This window comes from Brachycentrus maculatus, unplaced genomic scaffold, assembly GCF_059751285.1.
Source record: "Brachycentrus maculatus isolate JH-2025_06_01 unplaced genomic scaffold, ASM5975128v1 h1tg000535l, whole genome shotgun sequence".
In the NCBI taxonomy this organism is placed as follows: domain Eukaryota; kingdom Metazoa; phylum Arthropoda; class Insecta; order Trichoptera; family Brachycentridae; genus Brachycentrus; species Brachycentrus maculatus.
Genome location: NW_028281281.1, coordinates 173,153 through 189,427, shown reverse-complemented (window position 1 = coordinate 189,427; position 16,275 = coordinate 173,153). Strand labels below are relative to the sequence as shown.

The following is a 16,275-nucleotide window of genomic DNA, read 5'->3' as shown; positions in this document are numbered from 1 at the left end:
GTGATAATGTCAAATTTTGTGAAAATATTAAATTTTGTGAAAATGTTAAATTTTGTGAAAATGATAAAATTTGTGAAATGTAAAAAAATTGTGAAAATGTTAAATTTGTACTTTCGATTGGAACAACAGCTCTCCTATCAGGTACTTTGAGGACGTATCAAAAGGCCGCATGTGACGAAGAAATGGTGACGCTAAAGTGCCCCCGAGGAACGTCGATATCGATACAAGTTGCGCAGTACGGCAAGTCGGCTCCTGCGCAGAACCTGTGCGCAAAGGAGCTAGCGCAGTACACCCCGACCATAGTCGAGATCGTCGGCAACAGCACGTGCATTTGGCCGAATGCACTACAGGTGAGTTGTTTCCTTTTGCCACAATATCGCATCCCTGCTACTTGAAAGATAGCACACATAACAAACACTAACACATACATAACACAATATAGATCTTTACTTAAGTAGTGTGTATTATTAAAACAAAAATTAATAACATTTTAATAATAAAATAAAATAAAATACTAATCGATCGATCATTAAAGTAGCGTCTCGTAGTATTAAAGTTAAGATACTAATCTACTCTTCAAATTCATAGTCAATGTTGTCTCTCAGTTTTTCTGAGTACTTAAAACCACAGTACCTACTGCTGGATATTTGGCAATTTATGCTGTTTAAGTTTATTTATTGCTTTAATTAACCTTTAAAAAATATTTTTTTAATAAATGTTTAACGTATGTTAAGTTTCATTAAATTCATGTCGATATTTATTTATACATAATTACATAGAATTACATATATTTTTTTCCTTTGAGTGTGTGGAATAACATGATGATCTGAATTTCAAAATAAAATAACCATAAAATACCACAGTTGAATTTATTTATGCAAACAAGACTAGTTTTATCAAATAGTCAAACAAATTTCTGTTTTTTTGACATAAAAAAAGACTCCTTAAAAATGTTTAAAAAAATTACCTCAAAAGGAAAGTTAATAAGGAATAAATGAAAGGAATAACTTTGTATTATTAATGGATTCGCCAGTAACTTTGTAGTATACAACATTTGAAAATGACGTGAAATACATCGAAACATGTGTAACACTTTTGTGACATTTTGTTAATTCTTTACTTTAAGAACTAGTGGCATTTACCAAGTGAAAATTAAATTTAAAAAAAAATGTACCATCATATTTACAATATGTCTTAACGTTTTTTCTGTAACGTAACAAACTAATTGATTCTTTGTACGCAGTTCTCATCGAAAACTGGGAATTGATGAAACTGTGAATCATTTCGATTTCTCACTAATATTATTATGTAGGCGTTCGGGTAGCATTATGAAATATATTTTTGGTTCAGGGTAACAAGGGTTAAGGGACAATTTAATTAAGAAGTTGGGAGATATTTGGACACTCGATAAATATTGTTTTCTCGACCGGGAAAACAGACAGCTTGGGAACGTATTCATACGGAAAAAGCTGTTTTAACATAAAATGTCGAACCCTCACCGCCCACAATATTTCCTGTTTTTGCGACGTCAATATTTACATAAGAAGAGAATTCATCAAATTATTTCATAATGTGAAAACATTAAAACTGAAAAAAAAAACGATTTTAAAGTAGATTAAAAAAATATTTCGAATATTACATTTTGTTCAGTGTTGCAAAGTAATTTGAATACTATGTGATTTCAAAAATTCATCCACATCAGCAGTATTAAATATTGCAGTAAAAAAAACCATGTGAGTATATTGCTAGCACAAAAGTTTATAAATCTTCATAAACAATTGTAAAAAAAATCTTGTACATTTAAATAGTATCGTGATCTAACCATGGAAGCAAATAAAAGGCAAAAACAATCATATTTCGTAACGAATTTTTTTTTATATACATTTAAACAATTATTTTTGATCAACAAAATAGATCAAATATAATCGTAAAAGATAATCAGTTTTTCTACTTATTTATCCGATATCTCAAAGTTTTTTCTTTGCATTTTTATGTTATGTTATGTTTTTCCTGTATACGACAATACCATCATGACACATATCTCAGATTCAATATTTCTTAGCTCGAAAACATGTTTTTACCTACTTTATATCGTGAACAACACTTAATAATTTCACCACAGGAGCACAAGATTACATTTATAAACTATCTTTCATTTTTTGCTGGGATGCGATATTGTGTTTTCCGGAATGCTTGGTAGCGGCATATAAAAATGGTTTTATCCACATACAAGTATGTATATAATAATGATAGATAAGTCATTTTAACAATTTTAAATACAAATACCTACTGCATAGATAAGTTAATTATACAAATAAGACCAAAATAATTTAATGTTTATGTAGTCTTTAAAATGAGAAAACGTCGTTTCCAGTGATGTTATTTATTGTTTGTTTAAAATAACATTCCTAAAGATTATTTGATATTTTATGGATTTGACGATGTTTACGGGTACTTTTGATAAATATAATAGACCAACAACTACAAAGCGTTTTTTTTTCAGGATTTATTGTATTTGACCAGTGACCGGTTAAATAGATGTTTTATAACATAAGACGCAGTTCCACCAATGATATTAATATACAACGGAAATATTCTATAATTACAATTTTTTTCATATTTGATATTAAAAGATATCATATTGTCATGAAATTTTACTGGTATTTACTTAAAATTCTATATCTGGTCCCTACATGGAGCATGCGAAGTCTAAAAGCAACCTCCAAGCTCTTCTGTTGGCAGCTAGCTCCCTTGCATCCTTCTAAGTTAGGTCTGCGTCCCGAAGTTCATACGGAAACTGCTGATAAATTGTCAACCGTGGATGTCCTGGGCGGAGAGCCGTGATATCTTGAAAATATGAAAGGTTCATTAAGGTTTTACTTGAGGCATGTGAAGTATATACACTAGCTATTTAAATAATCTCTTCTAGACAACAGTTATTACTATGAGTTGCCACGTTTTAAATCTTATTCCATGTTCAAATAGTCACACCACCTCATTCCTTTTTTCTTATAGATACATTTATATTATCGAAGCTAAGTAAATGGTTGCTCTGAGCCCTTGCAAGGTTTCTTCAGCCGTGTACGAGAGAATACAAATTATGTTGGCATTGTAAAGATGACATTTACTCCTAATTTTAGTGTTGAGATTTTTTTGTAAATCCTTCGCAGTGACCTACATATCTTTAGGTGCAAAAGACAGAGAATATTAATGACTTTCATCAAAATGAGTCAAATAATTTTCCTGTACAAATATTTTTTATTCGCCATACGCAACTGCCATTAATCATATAATCTCTGAATACCACTGCGACAAAATTGTCTGCGGGGAAAAAGTTCGGTTGCTTTGAACTTTTGAGCAAAACTTTGGCACGTAATATTAAAGGAAACGGGAACTTACTAAAACAGAACCCCTTAACTGATTGTGGGCCAAAAGAACATACAATTTAATAAAAAGTTTTTTTAAGAACTTAATATACTAAACCAAACAAAAGTTCTTTCGGTAATGTATTCGGTAAGTTAAGAAAGAGTTAGATCAGGTTCCAAAAGGTTTTATTTTATTATTATAGTAAGTCAATAGTGGTAACCTTTTTAAAGTAGAAAGGACGTTTCAATTCAATAAAAATAGATACAAATAACAAATTATTATTTTTTAATTTTATTTTTCAATTGATCAGAAGAAACATACTTAGGGAACAAGTTGAATATCGTAAGTAACAATGTATCTTCGTAAACAACGTATTCATTTTTTTTTTAATAACCTAACGTCCAAGTGACTCTGAAATCTACCTACGGCTTATGCAACACCGTTTATCATGTCCCTACTCAGACTTCAACTTTATAAGTTTCATAGCCTTTGCCTACTCGTGAGTGGATTTACTCTTTATGTTCAAAGTTACTATAATTTAATGCAATTCATGAGTGAAAATTCCAGGCAAAAACACTCGCTACAACGTGTTCAGTAACTTAATCACATATCTATATCAACCAATTTTGAAACATTATTCTTGGATCACTAGAACTTCACTAGAGACATCTATTGGTGAGATGAAAAGAAGCTTTTTATTAAGCAGAAACTCTTTTATTAGTATGTGAGGTCTACCTATGACGGTCGTCAGCCCCGTAAATGCCCAGACTTCCATATTCTTCTTCATATTTAATATGAAAATAACTCCTGTAATTGGAGATAATCCAGATTTTGTGAAAAGTACTTGGACATACTCAAAATGTTGTAAATAAATTATCTGGTCAAATTGTAAGCTTATATAATAAAAATGAAAATGATATTTTCTGGCGTTTCTCATGTGTGTGATTATAATCCAGGATTTGAACCTCACGTACTAATAAAATAGTTTCTGCTTAGTAAAAAGCTTCTTTATTTATAATATGTTTAACTTTTATTCTCAGGTTGCATGTTATAAGTCAAAAATAATAAAAATACGTATTCTAATATTAGAGTCAAAATACTCGTGCTGCTTTGAAAAAACAAAGAAACGACATTTTAAGTTTATCAACTTTTTCTCAAAATGGACGTTACTTCGCCATCTTGGTTTTTCCCAACGCACTCTACTTTATCGGTGGAACACTTTTTAAATTTCAATAAAAAAATAATTCTTTACATAAAACATATACCCTAGATAGAATGGTGAATGCGTTACGGTTATTGATTGATCATTAAACCAGACTATGACAAGTCATAAGCTCTGTAAATACCCAGACTTTCACATTATTTTTGTTGACATCTAAAAATAACTCATATGTCGGCAAAACACAGATCTGTGAAAAAACTAATACTAATTTTGACCTCCTTGAGAATCAAACACGGGACCTTCAGCTAGGTAGCCAAACGCTCTAACCACTACACTACGGTCGCTGACAACAACAATAGCCTTTATGTGTGTTTGTGTATACAAAAAAATATATAATTTGGATCATTTGAGTAAGGCTCATTACAGAAGAAATTTCTACAGCACTTGGACAAAATTTCGTTAATGATATTTATTATGATCAAAGGCGAGAGGAATAAAAATATTTTATTTCCCTGATAATTATTTTTTTTATGAAACGCTTGTTAGCTCGAATTATTATTCCTTTTTAAAGGATGTTGAAATTACAAACGGGAGCTTTTGATTCGTTTTTTAATGCCGTCATGAAGCCGTATTACTTTCAGCAAAACATAATGATTTATTAGGGAAAAACATTACCGTCGTGTACTTCATTTCATTAATTAAAAGCATAATAAAAAATCGTAAAAGTACCCGTAAAAGTAATTGGAAAAAATATTCTTTGAAAAAAAAAAATATATATAATATATATATATATATATATATATATATATATATATATATATATATATATATATATATATATATATATATATATATATGTATATATATATATATATATATATATATATATATATATATATATATATAACGTGGTAATATTTTCCTTTTGAAAATTAAGTGTAAATAATATGTAAAGTGGGTGTATAATAATAAAATAAACAATGTGTTGCTTTGTAATTAAAGTTTATAATTAAAGTTTATTCTTAATTTATCTTTATAATAATTTTTATATCTATCTATCTATCTATCTATCTGATTCTGACATTTAATAATATTCTCGGAAGTCTTTTGTTTTATTCTGAGCTGGAACTGTTTTGTGTAGGTACTATTTTTAAGTACTTAATAAAATGTATAGGTAGGTACCTAGTTATTTTATTACATCTCCCCCTTGGGGATGAAAATTCATAGTAAAATTTTCACTCGTCCTCCGGATCATCTTCTTGTAGTGAATGGACTGGTATAAGTTTAGTGATATGATAATTTTTTTTTTCTTTCTTTCTTTTTTCCTTCTTTTTTTCTTTCTTTTTTTTCTTTCTTGTTTTTTTTTCTTTCTTTCTTTTTTTTTCTTTTTTCCGTTCTTTTTTTCTTTCTTTTTTTTTTTTTTTTTTTTTTTTTTATTTTTTTTCTTCTTCTTGACCCTTTTAAAGTAGACACAGTTTTTTTTCAATCCATTTGTTTTTTTCTTTTGAATTCCTTCATTTTTATTCTGATCTCTTAAAGTATCTTCTAATTTAACCAAATTTATAACTTTTAATTGTTCATCTGCATTTTCATTCGATTTTAATACTGGATTCCTGCTTAGACAATCTACTTCTAAATTCTTCTTTCCTGGAGTATATTTTATTTTATCTTTCGTAGAAGTTTTTTCTACTTTATTTTTATTTTTATTTTTCAAGCACTGTTTCTGTGTTATTTGTATGTCTTCATTTTTATTCTGATCTTTTAAAATATCTTCTAATTTAACCAAATTTACAACTTTTAATTGTTCATTTGCATTTTCCTTCGATTCTAATACTGGATTCCTGCTCACACAATCTGCTTCGAAATTCTTCTTTTCTGGGGTATATTTTATTTTATATTTTGTAGAAATTTTTTTCACATTATTTTTATTTTCATTCTTCAAGCACTGTTTCTGTGTAATTTGTAAATCTTCATTTTTATTAATCTTATCATCCTCCTTTGTTTTAAACCAGCACGTTGCTTCAGAGTGATATCGAGTTCCCTTATTTAAATTTTCACAAATCTTACATGGACTTTTATCTTTAATTTTATCACTAGTTCTTAGATTTCCACGTCTTCTTTGATTATCTTCTAATCGTTTTCTTTGATCATCTTCTAATTTTTCTCTCTCACTCCGAACATATTGTAGTAATTGTTTTAATACATCTAATGTTTCATAATCCATTTCCATTTAACAAAATTGTCGTTTTATAACGTGGTAATATTTTCCTTTTGAAAATTAAGTGTAAATAATATGTAAAGTGGGTGTATAATAATAAAATAAACAATGTGTTGCTTTGTAATTAAAGTTTATAATTAAAGTTTATTCTTAATTTATCTTTATAATAATTTTTATATCTATCTATCTATCTATCTATCTGATTCTGACATTTAATAATATTCTCGGAAGTCTTTTGTTTTATTCTGAGCTGGAACTGTTTTGTGTAGGTACTATTTTTAAGTACTTAATAAAATGTATAGGTAGGTACCTAGTTATTTTATTACATATATATATATATATATATATATATATATATATATATATATATATATATATATATATATATATATATATATATATATATATATATATATATATATAAGTATATATATATATATATATATATATATATATATATATATATATATATATATATATATATATATATATATATATATATAACTAACTAACTAACTAACCATCACGCCGCTTCCCCGCAGGGGTAGGCAGAGAGAATAGAGCGCCACACCACTCTGTCCTTGCAAACATTCTTCGCCTCTTCCACGTTCATGCATCTCCTCATACATACCCGCCGATTGTTACGACTCCTAACCTGACCACTTTCAAGTATTTGGCATACCTGATCGTGCCATGTTTTTCTCGGTCTTCCTCTACTTCTTTTCCCGCTAACATTCGCCTCATAAAATTGTTTTACCGTTCTTTCTTCACTCATTCGTTCTACATGTCCAAACCATCTCAACACACCTTTCTTAATTTTATCGATAATGCTTATCTCAGCTTTGCATTCCTTCCTTATTTCACTATTCGCACATCTATCATACATCGTTTTGTTACACATTCTTCTGAGAGATCGCATTTCGACTGCATTCAGTCTACTTTCATCCTTCTTTTGCCAACTCCATGTTTCACTTCCATACATTAGAGTTGGAACCAGGACTCCGTTGTGCACTGCCAGTTTAGCTTCCGCTGATAGGTTTTTATTTGCTATAACTGATTTCAGTGCACCGTTCACTTTGTTCCCAGCATTCACTCTCCTTTCTATATCTTTATCAATCTTTCCATCCATAGAAAACATACTACCCAAATACACAAAATCATCTACCTGTTCCAGAATCTCTCCGTTTACCAATATTTCACATTCAGATCTGCATTCTTCTCTTTCAAAAACCATAATCTTGGATTTGCTAACATTCATCAATAAGTCACTTTCCTTGCACACATTATACACTTTTGTCACCAACGCCTGCAGGTCTTCTCTGCTATCGGCAAGAAGAACAGCATCGTCAGCATACAAAAGGCAACAGACAGTCAAATTATTCATTCTGGCTCCAACATTTAAATCTTTCAGTTCTTTCATGCAATTATCCATGTATAGGTTAAACAGCCACGGTGACATTACACATCCCTGCTTAACACCTTTAGAGATGCTAAGCCAGGATGAAAATGAACCACTTACCATTATGCATGCAGTGCTATCCTCGTACAAGGATGCTATGCCTTGGATAAGTTTACTGCTTACCCCATACTCAGATAAAACCTTCCATAGCTTCGTTCTATCAACATGGTCATACGCTTTCTGCAAATCCACAAAAGCACAGAAAAGCTTTTGGTTTTTGGCCAAAAACTTTTCCGTAATGTTGCGCAAGGCAAAAATTTGATCCGTACATCCTCTCCCATTCATAAATCCACTCTGGACATCCCACACTTTGTCCTTTGTTATGGTTCTCACTCTTTCAATAAGGATTCGACCATACATCTTGCCAACAGCACTCAATAGACTGATTGCTCTATAGTTCCCACATTCCACCCTAGAACCTTTACCCTTGTAGAGAGGCATTATAACTGCCCTTCTCCAATCCACCGGAGTATAACTCTCCTCCAGACAACGGTTAAAGAGCCTATGCAACCATGTGAGAACTAATTCGCCACCATTCTTGACGTATTCTGCGGCAAAATTGTCGAATCCTAGAGCCTTTCCATTTTTCAAGGACTTAGTGGCATTTTTAATTTCTTCCATACTTATCTCTCTTGAAACATCATTCACACATATTCGGGGAAATGTACTTACGTCACTAACGTTCTTAATCGTATGTGTTTCATACACCTCCTCGAAATACTCTTTCCATCTCTCTTTTATATCTTTTTCATTCGTCACCATTTTTCCGTCTTTCGCTGCAATCGATTTCGTACATCCATTCAAGCTTAGACTTCGGGAGTTTTTGACTTCTTTCCAGAAAATTTTTATATTTTCTTGGAAACTTTTTGTCATTTTTACTCCTTCATCCTTCCTCAAAAAACGTTTTCGTTCACTCACCCCTTGCTTAACTTTCATTTTACAATCCTTGTATACTTTTTTAACCGATTCATACTCAGCGGAGCTTTTATTCCTCACTGCCAAACACTTTAACCACGCATTCTTCTTCTCTTTCACTAAATCTTTAACATCATCATCCCACCACGCATCGCCTTTTTTCCTTCCTTGTACCGCTGTACCACACACTACCTTTGCGGATTCACACACACTACCTTTCAGATGTTCCCACATTTCATTTATACTAAATTCATTTACATCTTCCGCAATCAACCTGTTGCATACGTCTGTTTCAAACTTAACTCTTATGTCATCATTCTGTAGCTTTTCTACTTTGACTCTAGAAGGAGCCGCCACCTTGTTCGTTTTGGCCCTCCACCCTTGGAACAGAATCACTCTTGAAACCACCAAAAAGTGATCTGTTTCCATTTCGGCCCCCCTGAACACTCTTGTGTCTACTGTGGCGGATCTCAATCTAGAGTCAATGACAACATAATCGATAATAGACCTTTCATCACATCTCTCCCAAGTATATTGATGGATTCCCTTGTGTGCAAAAAAAGTATTTGACACAAAGAGATTCCATTCCAGACACACCTCTAGCAATCTCTTCCCATTATCGTTCACTCTCGCATCTCCATACAAACCGAGCGCTGATTCAAAACCGTCTCTCCTTGTACCAACCCAGCCATTCAAATCACCGGCCAAAATTACCTTTTCATTATTCATTTTTCCATTCATCACACTCATTACATTCAACCAAAACTCATCCTTCTCAGACTCGCTGTCGGAGTTGACGGGAGCATATCCTATTAAAACAAGTAGCTTTGTTAACCCGACTTTGAATCTGACAAACATGAGTCTTGCGTTGACGAACACATACTCTTTCATACATTCTACCATCCTGGGTGATAGAAACGCTGCGACGCCCCGACAAGCTCTATCTGACTCCGGGAGTCCAGACCAGAGAATCAAAGTGCCGTCGCGTTCCATCGATCCACTAACTTTTTTCCAGCTTTCAGTCACACATAACAAATCCAAACACTTATTTTCCATTACATCACACAGTTCATTCATTTTTTCATCCATACGTCCTCTTACATTCCACGTCGCAATCCTGCATTCATGCGCTATCCTCTTCTTTGAGCCTCCGCGGGAAAAGCGGCCAGCTGGGTGGCGAACCTCAACGTGGTCATTTATGGGCATTTTCCCGCATTCCACAACTTACTAACTATTATAAACTACATACTAATTGAGTCACAGCACACACACAAACACCACTGGGTAAAACCCTGTCACTAGAACCGAACCGAAAACGATACACTTCCAGGAAACACAGTGCACTGTAATGACGGGTAAAACCCGTACTAATCGTAACGCGGGTGAAACCCGGAGCGTATCGGCACGCGACTGTTCCCTTCGGCGGTCAGTGAGCGACTTCATATATATATATATACGACTATATATATATATATATATATATATATATATATATATATATATATATATATATATATATATATATATATAAATATATATATTTATAAATATATATATATATATATATATATATATATATATATATATATATATATATATATATATATATATATATATATATATATATATTTCTCTGAATGTATTTTCTAAAATCACACTTTAGAGTCTTTATTATATTTTTTTAGTATGTATCTTAACCAGAAAAAAAACATTTTTTAGCTTTAAGAAGATCATTTTAGTTTTTTCCTTCTTTCCTTAAATATTAAAATCTTTGTATTTTTTACTATACTTTTTCTCCTTCAAGGTAACATATTGGTACTGATGCCTTATGCATCATTGCATAAGGCATTTAATTATATTAATGCAACCTGACATTGATTTGTAATTTCGTGAAACAATTACAAATCAATGTCATAAATGTCATAAAAAATCAATGTCAAACAAATATTGTTTAAATTGACATATTCGTACAATAATACAACAACCATTAAAACGTTTTTTCCGCTTCTATATTATACTTCAACAGTGATCCGGTTTCATTGTTGCCGATAAAATTAGACCAGTTTGACGATGCCGGTAATGATGAAAATCGGTCGCTGGTCAAAACGAAATATACCATAGGCTCCCGTTAACTCAAACATAAATCGTCATGAGATTTATGCTCAATGTACCAGTTCCAAAAATTTAAGTTGTGTGGTTAATCAGGAGTAGAATGGTGAATGTTACACATGTCGCTCACTCCTTTCAAGAACGTCATAAATCAAAATACTTGATTTTTCAGGAGAACGTTTTTAAAGTTAAAAATATAATACAATGTATTAAAAATAAATATCAAGCCCCTTATTGAACTTTTTACTGCGCAACAGATCTTTTTAGGTAAAACCTGAAGGTTTTTTCTCCATTTGAAAAATATTCAGTATATTTAAAAAATAATTAAACGATACCTTTTCTTCAAAATGCAAAAACAACACTTTCTGCCCTGTAGCGGGTAAATATTAAGTTAAAAATATGCCACTTTTGCCGGGATATAGTACATTTTCTGGGCATTCCGAAAACATCTGAACTGAAAATCGACGATTTTTTATTTATGACGTTCTTGAAAAGAGTGAGCGATGTGTAAAGTGATCACTTCACTAAGCCTGTTACAGGTCAAAAGCCGTGTAATTACTCAGCCTTCCGTATCAGTCTTTATTTACGTTGAGATATCAATATTCAATGTGGAAAAGGCGATTAAGTTATCTTGTTCCTATTTATAATTTTCACCAAAAAATGACTAAAATTTTTAAAGACTTGTGTAACTATTAAACCAATACCTGAATTGAAGAAAAACTAAAAAATTGTATATTTATTACGAATAATTAAATTTCTTATATATTTTTACATTTAGCAGCGTCTGATTCAATTACTTTTGTTATACTGTTCTTTTACGACGGAACCCGGTAGCTGGTCAAAAACAAATAAATGTGGAAAAAGACATTAAGTTAAATAATGCAGTTTAATCAAGGAATTTCAGTAAAAAAAATTTACTGACCTATTAAACCAATTTTTGAACCAAATAAAAAACTAATACATAATATATTTTTGACAAATTATTACGTTTCTCAAATACTCTTATTTCTGCATTTTGAACAGCGTCTGGTTCAATTACTTTTTATAATATATTTAAAAAAAAAATAAACGTGCATTTTTAAATTTTTTCTCAAATGCAAATATTGCTGTCATTATTTTTATGTACGTTTATGTTATTAGTACAGGTTTGCGTGACATCGTGTTTAGCAAGTCTCATAAATATGTCATGTACTAATAATACGTATAATATTTTATGACGGGTCATCAATCACCTTTTCGAGTGATGAATACCGTGCAAATATAGACGTCGTGTGTTTTCATTAGGGTCCTTAAATAATCGCAAACTTTTTAATGCGCTCTTTATTTTAATTTTTTGTTAAAATTATTACCTAAATTCGCAGAAATATTTTTATTAGGAGAGTTCCTTCTCAGAATATAAATTCATACAAAAATGTGCCTGGAAAAACAGATTAAGTAATGTAGATGAATTTTTTTTTAATGTACGCAAAATAGAGTTGCTGGAATCATAAGAGGAAGTAATCCCTTTTACCATTACATTCACCAATTATACCCATTATTGACATTACTCTTTTTAATACATCAAAATAGATTATTAATTTTATTCTTCATTGAATTATTCCAATTTAAAGTAAAGATACATTTTATGTAGATTTATAAGTAATTTATAAGAATTATAAGAAAAAAGATTAACATAAAAAAAAATGTATTTTTTTCGTGGAATTGAAAGTTAGGATTCAGAATAAGCACGGCACGAGGTTGGATAAATTTATATTATTTCTTCTCTACAAAGGGCTTCTTTGTTTTGATCTTAGCTCGTTAGAAGTAGGAATAAAACGGTGAAAATGTATTCATTCGACTGTCTTGTTAATTCTCACAAAATAAACAGTCATGAATTGATTAGATTCCTTCTTTAATTAGTAGTTTACTTGTTCTATCGGCTGCTTTAAATCCTCCTGCTGCTTGTTTTCCGGCCTTAATTGTGCCAGCCAAAGGAAACACAAATCAAATTGGATGGGAATTTATACACTACTCTGAAAAGGAGGCATTGAGAGTATTTGGACAAGAGATTCTGAAATCCGTACTACTTAATTAGCAAAAAACAAAACCACAATTCCCTTCTGTTATGCGAAAGAAAACCTGGCAACATTCGACCTAAAATAAGCAAATGAATTCATTTAAGGAATCGTTCACTAAGACTTAAAACTAACTTACTATCATACCACTCTCCTTACCATTCATCGTTCACTTTGTGTATTACACAATTTATGATAAGGAGAGTGTTATATCACCATAACACAAAGTAAAGAATGCTTTTAATATACAAAACAAACCATTATAACGCTTACCTCTGTCTACGCGCAGAAGTAGGCAGATATAATAGAACGCTACACCAAACTGTCTTTGCAAACAATCTTCGCTTCTTCTACATTCATGCATCGCTCCACAATACTCAGCCTTAATTCCAACTCCTGACCTGATCACATTCAAGTTTTTGAAACACTTGACCACTACTGACAATTCGTCAGCAGTTCTCGTCAGAACTTCAGGACGTGGATCTGACTTGGGAGGATGCAAGGGAGCTGCCAGCCGACAGAAAAGCCTGGAGACAGTTTGTGGACTCCATATGCTCCACCTAGCGAGCGGATATGATTTGATTGATTGAAACGATATTTTTTTCTCAATCTTGCTCTGCTTTTATCAACAATATTCACCTCATAAATTTGATACACTGTTCTTTCTTTTATCATTCGAATAAAATGCCCGAACCATCTAAAACACCTTTCTTAATGTATTGATAATGCTAATTTCAGCCTTGTATTGTTTCCTTATAACAATATCCAAACATCTATCATACATTGTTTGATGGTGCACATTTGCCTGAGAGATTACTAACTCACTTTGTGAAAACTGATAATCCATTACGATGAAAATAAAAGTTAAAATTGTTAAGTGTTTTATTTGTTAATTTATTATAGTTATTTAAAGTTAAAGTACCGTAAAGTTTTTCAAAATACTTGAATAATGACTTATTGATGTAATGTACCTACAAATAAACTTAACAACGTAAATTTCATTAGTAAAAAATTGATTTAGAGCCTTTCAATATTTTAATTACTTAAAAAATATATTGAAAGTATGAATACCCTTCAAAACTAAATGTGCTTTTACAAAATGATTGATATTCTTTTACGAAAAATTCGAGACTATTTTTCCCAGAAAATGCTTATTTTATTAATAAACTATTCTAACATACTTCAGTAATTAATTAAATTTTGCGGATTAATTCCTTACGTAAACTTCATCCTATTACTAGGACAAAGCTCTATATTTTATTTTATAGACTTTTTCATTTACTTTCGATCAAAAAAAAATCGTTTTTTTGAAGATTGATTTATTTCCATGAAACGATACCTTTTTAGGATATAAGAATGGTGATAAATCATTATATTTTCTCAAGAGTTCTGTTCCAATCAATTTTTTACTTATGTGGAAATAATTAGGACCATTGTTCGATCTGGTGATAGTCCATCAAAATATAAAGGAAGATCGAGTCTTGTCGCTAACAAAAATATATTACAGAAATCCATAGAGTTACAAATTCATACACGATTTATGATTCTGCTGAATGCAATTATATTATTTTTGTGATTCTGCTGTTTCGCTTCTATCAAAGTGGGAATCTATCAAACTCTCTCGGAAAAAAAATGTAACATATATTTTAGTATAATTTTCAATAAAGCAGTCAATTAAATTAGATTATTCCTTTATTTAGTAAGTACATTTCTTTGTGATTCTTTTGGAATATACGTACTATGCACAGTTTATACTTTATGGAGTAAAAAAATTATAATCAGTTCCTATAAGTGAATGAAATAAATCGTTTACAAAATTATCATCAATGATTTTTCTGATCAACTTTTAAAAATTGTCATGAAAACGCAATAATACTTCAATATTAGTTATTGAGTCCATTTTTTTAATAAGAATAATTTACTTAGCACTGATTAGGACAGCGGTATGTAACAAGACACGTACCTTTACCTAATTTCACAGAATTTGGTTGAATCATCAAACTAATTGGTCTAAATGCATAACACTCATCACGGTTCAACAGTCATTTGCTAGTATTGTCTGTAATGAGCGCATGAACATATTCCATTCACACCTTGAACATTCAAGAGACACACTGTGTAACCTCGGGTCATATATTGTATATTAGGATGGATTGGAATATGATAACAAAAATCACATATTTATATTTAATTACTTATAACTTATTACAAGTCTTTTTATCCTTAAGATCATAATATTTACATATTTATTGCGTAAATAAACGATTAAACCAATATATTATTTCGAGAAATAAAAATACATTGTGTTCTGATCCACTCAAATGTGAGTGGATCAGAACACAAAGTATTTTTATTTCTCGAAATAATATATCAATATGATCCACAAAGTTAATGCTTTCAATATTCAAAACAGATTAAACCAATGATGATTTTGATACCACAAAGAATCCTAAATCAAGATTTTATTTATATTGTAAAATATATTATTCGCTGATGTATTATAAGAATATATAGAACTCAGGTTATTGACAGAAATTACGATCAAACATTGGCCGGTTAAAATATTTTAAGTTACATGCCTGGTCTAAAAAATAAATAAAAGAACTTAAAATATATTTAAAGGCGTTTTCTAGTAAGTGAAATAACTTGAAAGAAGATTTTTTTGGTGGATCCAAAAAATTTCAACAATTTACGACAGCACTGATTTTTTTATTTAAAAAATGTTAAAAGTTTCCGTCACTTTGAACACACATATCGAAATTCTGTTTGCAATGTGGTTGTGAATCATGGGTAGAATGATAAATGTTACATTTTAACCGAGAAATGACAGGCTTTACAGGCCTTTACATAAATATATTATTAAATTATGTTTCAATAAAAACGAGACGATGTTTTCAATACTACTCCAAAATTATATAACAAGATTGTTTCATAGTTCCAATATAAAAAAGCTTATGAAAAAAATTACTAACAATCTAACAAGAAAAATAAT

The 16,275-nt window shown here is 30.7% G+C and overlaps 1 protein-coding gene across 2 annotated transcripts in view; it reads left to right on the top strand.

Annotated features, from left to right (window-relative positions):
- LOC148301610 (uncharacterized) overlaps nucleotides 1-16,275 on the top strand; it is a 195,829-nt gene that overhangs the window by 126,487 nt on the left and 53,067 nt on the right. For both annotated transcript variants that reach the window (XM_088272995.1, XM_088272994.1), the window contains exon 3: nucleotides 130-350. In XM_088272995.1, the coding sequence (XP_088129121.1) occupies nucleotides 130-350 (221 nt within the window). The remainder of the gene's footprint in view (nucleotides 1-129; nucleotides 351-16,275) is intronic.